The sequence below is a fragment of the Priapulus caudatus genome, unplaced genomic scaffold (genome assembly GCF_000485595.1).
Source record: "Priapulus caudatus unplaced genomic scaffold, Priapulus_caudatus-5.0.1 Scaffold1050, whole genome shotgun sequence".
In the NCBI taxonomy this organism is placed as follows: Eukaryota; Metazoa; Priapulida; class Priapulimorpha; order Priapulimorphida; family Priapulidae; genus Priapulus; species Priapulus caudatus.
This window is the reverse complement of record NW_014578111.1, coordinates 81,701-84,062: the sequence shown is the minus strand read 5'-3', so window position 1 is coordinate 84,062 and position 2,362 is coordinate 81,701. Positions and strand designations below refer to the sequence as shown.

At 40.1% G+C, this 2,362-nt stretch overlaps 1 protein-coding gene across 1 annotated transcript in view; it reads left to right on the top strand.

Moving 5' to 3' along the window:
* Window positions 1-2,362, top strand: part of LOC106815145 (protein sevenless-like) — an 18,331-nt gene that overhangs the window by 6,404 nt on the left and 9,565 nt on the right. Inside the window, exon 11 of the mRNA XM_014819577.1 lies at window positions 1,338-1,518. Coding sequence (XP_014675063.1) covers window positions 1,338-1,518 — 181 coding nt within the window. The remainder of the gene's footprint in view (window positions 1-1,337; window positions 1,519-2,362) is intronic.

Here is a 2,362-nt window from a genome sequence, read left to right as displayed (position 1 = left end):
TACATGCGCCGTACATCTAACAATGTATACATGTACCATACATGTACATCTAACACAATGTATACATGCGCCGTACATCTAACAATGTATACATGTACCATACATGTACATCTAACACAATGTATACATGTACCATACATGTACATTTACATGTACATATGTATACATGTACATAATGTATACATGTACATCTAACATATTGTATACATGTACAATACGTACATGTATTTCTAACATAATGTATACATGTACCATAGGTACATTTAACATGATATATACATGTACCATACATGCACGTACATGTAACATAATTATAATATGTATACATTATGTTAGATGTACGTGTATGGTACATGTATACAGTATGTTAGAACATTACAAAACATGCCTCTCTATGCTATGAGAGCTGCGAGCTGCGAGCTGCAAGTTGAAAAATAACAATGCGTCCAAGCGAATAATCCAGCGAACAATGCAAATTAAACATGCACTCAATGCAGAGCAAACTCTGGCTCTTGACACTGCCGACGTACACTGTGCTTGCTGAAAGGGTCAGAAAAGAAGCCAACCGCTGTGCACAAACTACAAAAATAGAGCTCTCTATATTTTTATAATCCAAGTGCCTGTGTGCGTGCGTGCGTGCGTGCCTGCGTGCGTACGTACGCACATGTATGTATTATATATTAATACGTTTTTATATAATTCATTATATTACACGACGAAAGTCGTTGTATTTGTATCGAAATTAATATATAATATAATAATAATATTCCCATTAAATCGCACCAAGTCTTATGTGTTGTTTGATCCAATAAATGCCAGGCGATTTAAATAATTGTGTTTGTTCAAATTAATTACATCTGTTACGTTATTACGTTAACGGAGTTATGTGTAACAAAATTTCTGTATTTTATAATTCATATATAATGCTTATTACGTGCGTGCGTGCATTCATACATATTTATATGTTTAATTCTGCTTTTCGTTGGAAGAGCGTTTGCTAGATCGTTCTCCCTCCCTCACACTCCAGGGCCGTAGGCTAAGCAAATTCTTAGGGGGAGGGGGCAAAATTTCATGACTCGACTGTGTAATGGTGGGCGATGGGCGCAGCTCTTGATCGACGTCCATAGTGTGGTAGGGGTATGTCTGAGACAAGGCTTTTAATTCAAGTGACCAAAAAAATCACGTTAGGGTTAATTACGATTATTATATTAGCTAAGCTTATTTTTTAATTTTGCTCTAAAATCTAGGGGGACGGCTGCCTCCCTTGCCCCATTGAGGCTACTGCCCTGCACTCCCTTCCTCGCGCGCTATCATATGCACGTCCTGCAATCTTGCAGGCTGGCGAGATAGACTGGCGCACGCTTCCCTACAAGCCGACGCAGCGTCGCACTGTCTACAACGAGACCGTCGGCAGTCTATGGCCGAAGACGGAGGTGGTGGTGCACCTGAGAGCGGTCTATGCGTCCGGAGAGGTGTACGAGTGGCCGGACGATGACCGCTTCTCCTTCGAAACGATAGGTGAGAAATTTTCATGTCCATGAGATTTATTCTTAGGTAAATCACGAGGGAAGTGAACATACGTACAGGAACGGCGCGCATTTTCCAATTATCGATTATTGATTAAACGATGGCTGCCGTAGAAATAGATGAGTATTTAGTTATATTTGTGTAGCGCCCCCTATGTGTAGAAACGATGGCCGATTCTAATTCAAGATGATAGGCTGGTGCTGCCACGAGTCTATGTTCGATTTGTAGCGCCCCCACTGGCGTAGCTAAGGGGGGGCACAAGGGGGCCATGGCCCCCCCTGTTGATTGGCAAACAAAACCAAAAAAAAAATTTTCCTTGCCTCTCACGCGTCTTTACAGGACTGGTACTTCTGCATCTGCTGAACGAACATTCTCTAAAATGAGCATTGTCAAGTCTAAACTTCGTTCTACAATGACCCAGCCACGATTCTCTGCTCTCATTCTCCTTTTCGTTGAACAGGAGTTAGTGAATGACATTAATGTCAACGAAATCCTCAAAATGTTCTGTGCAAAATCGACGAGAAGACTTGACTTTGGATTTTGAGATTTCTGCAGCAGACAAAAACATGACTAAAAGAAAGGAGATAATTCTTCTTTGCTCAGATTTGTGTTGTTGCAAGTTGGCTTTGATTGAATTTTATGGTTCTGAACTCTTATTGACAGAAGAAAAGAAATGGAAATGCTTTGTGAATAACTTTGATATATTCGAACTTATAGACGGCCATTTTGGCATCCACCTCGGTTTTTATTTCAAATCCGATTTCAACACTATTTTAAGTAACTGTTCTCTATCAGGGGAGGCAAAAACAATTCTTTTCATGGTAAATTTCCTTTA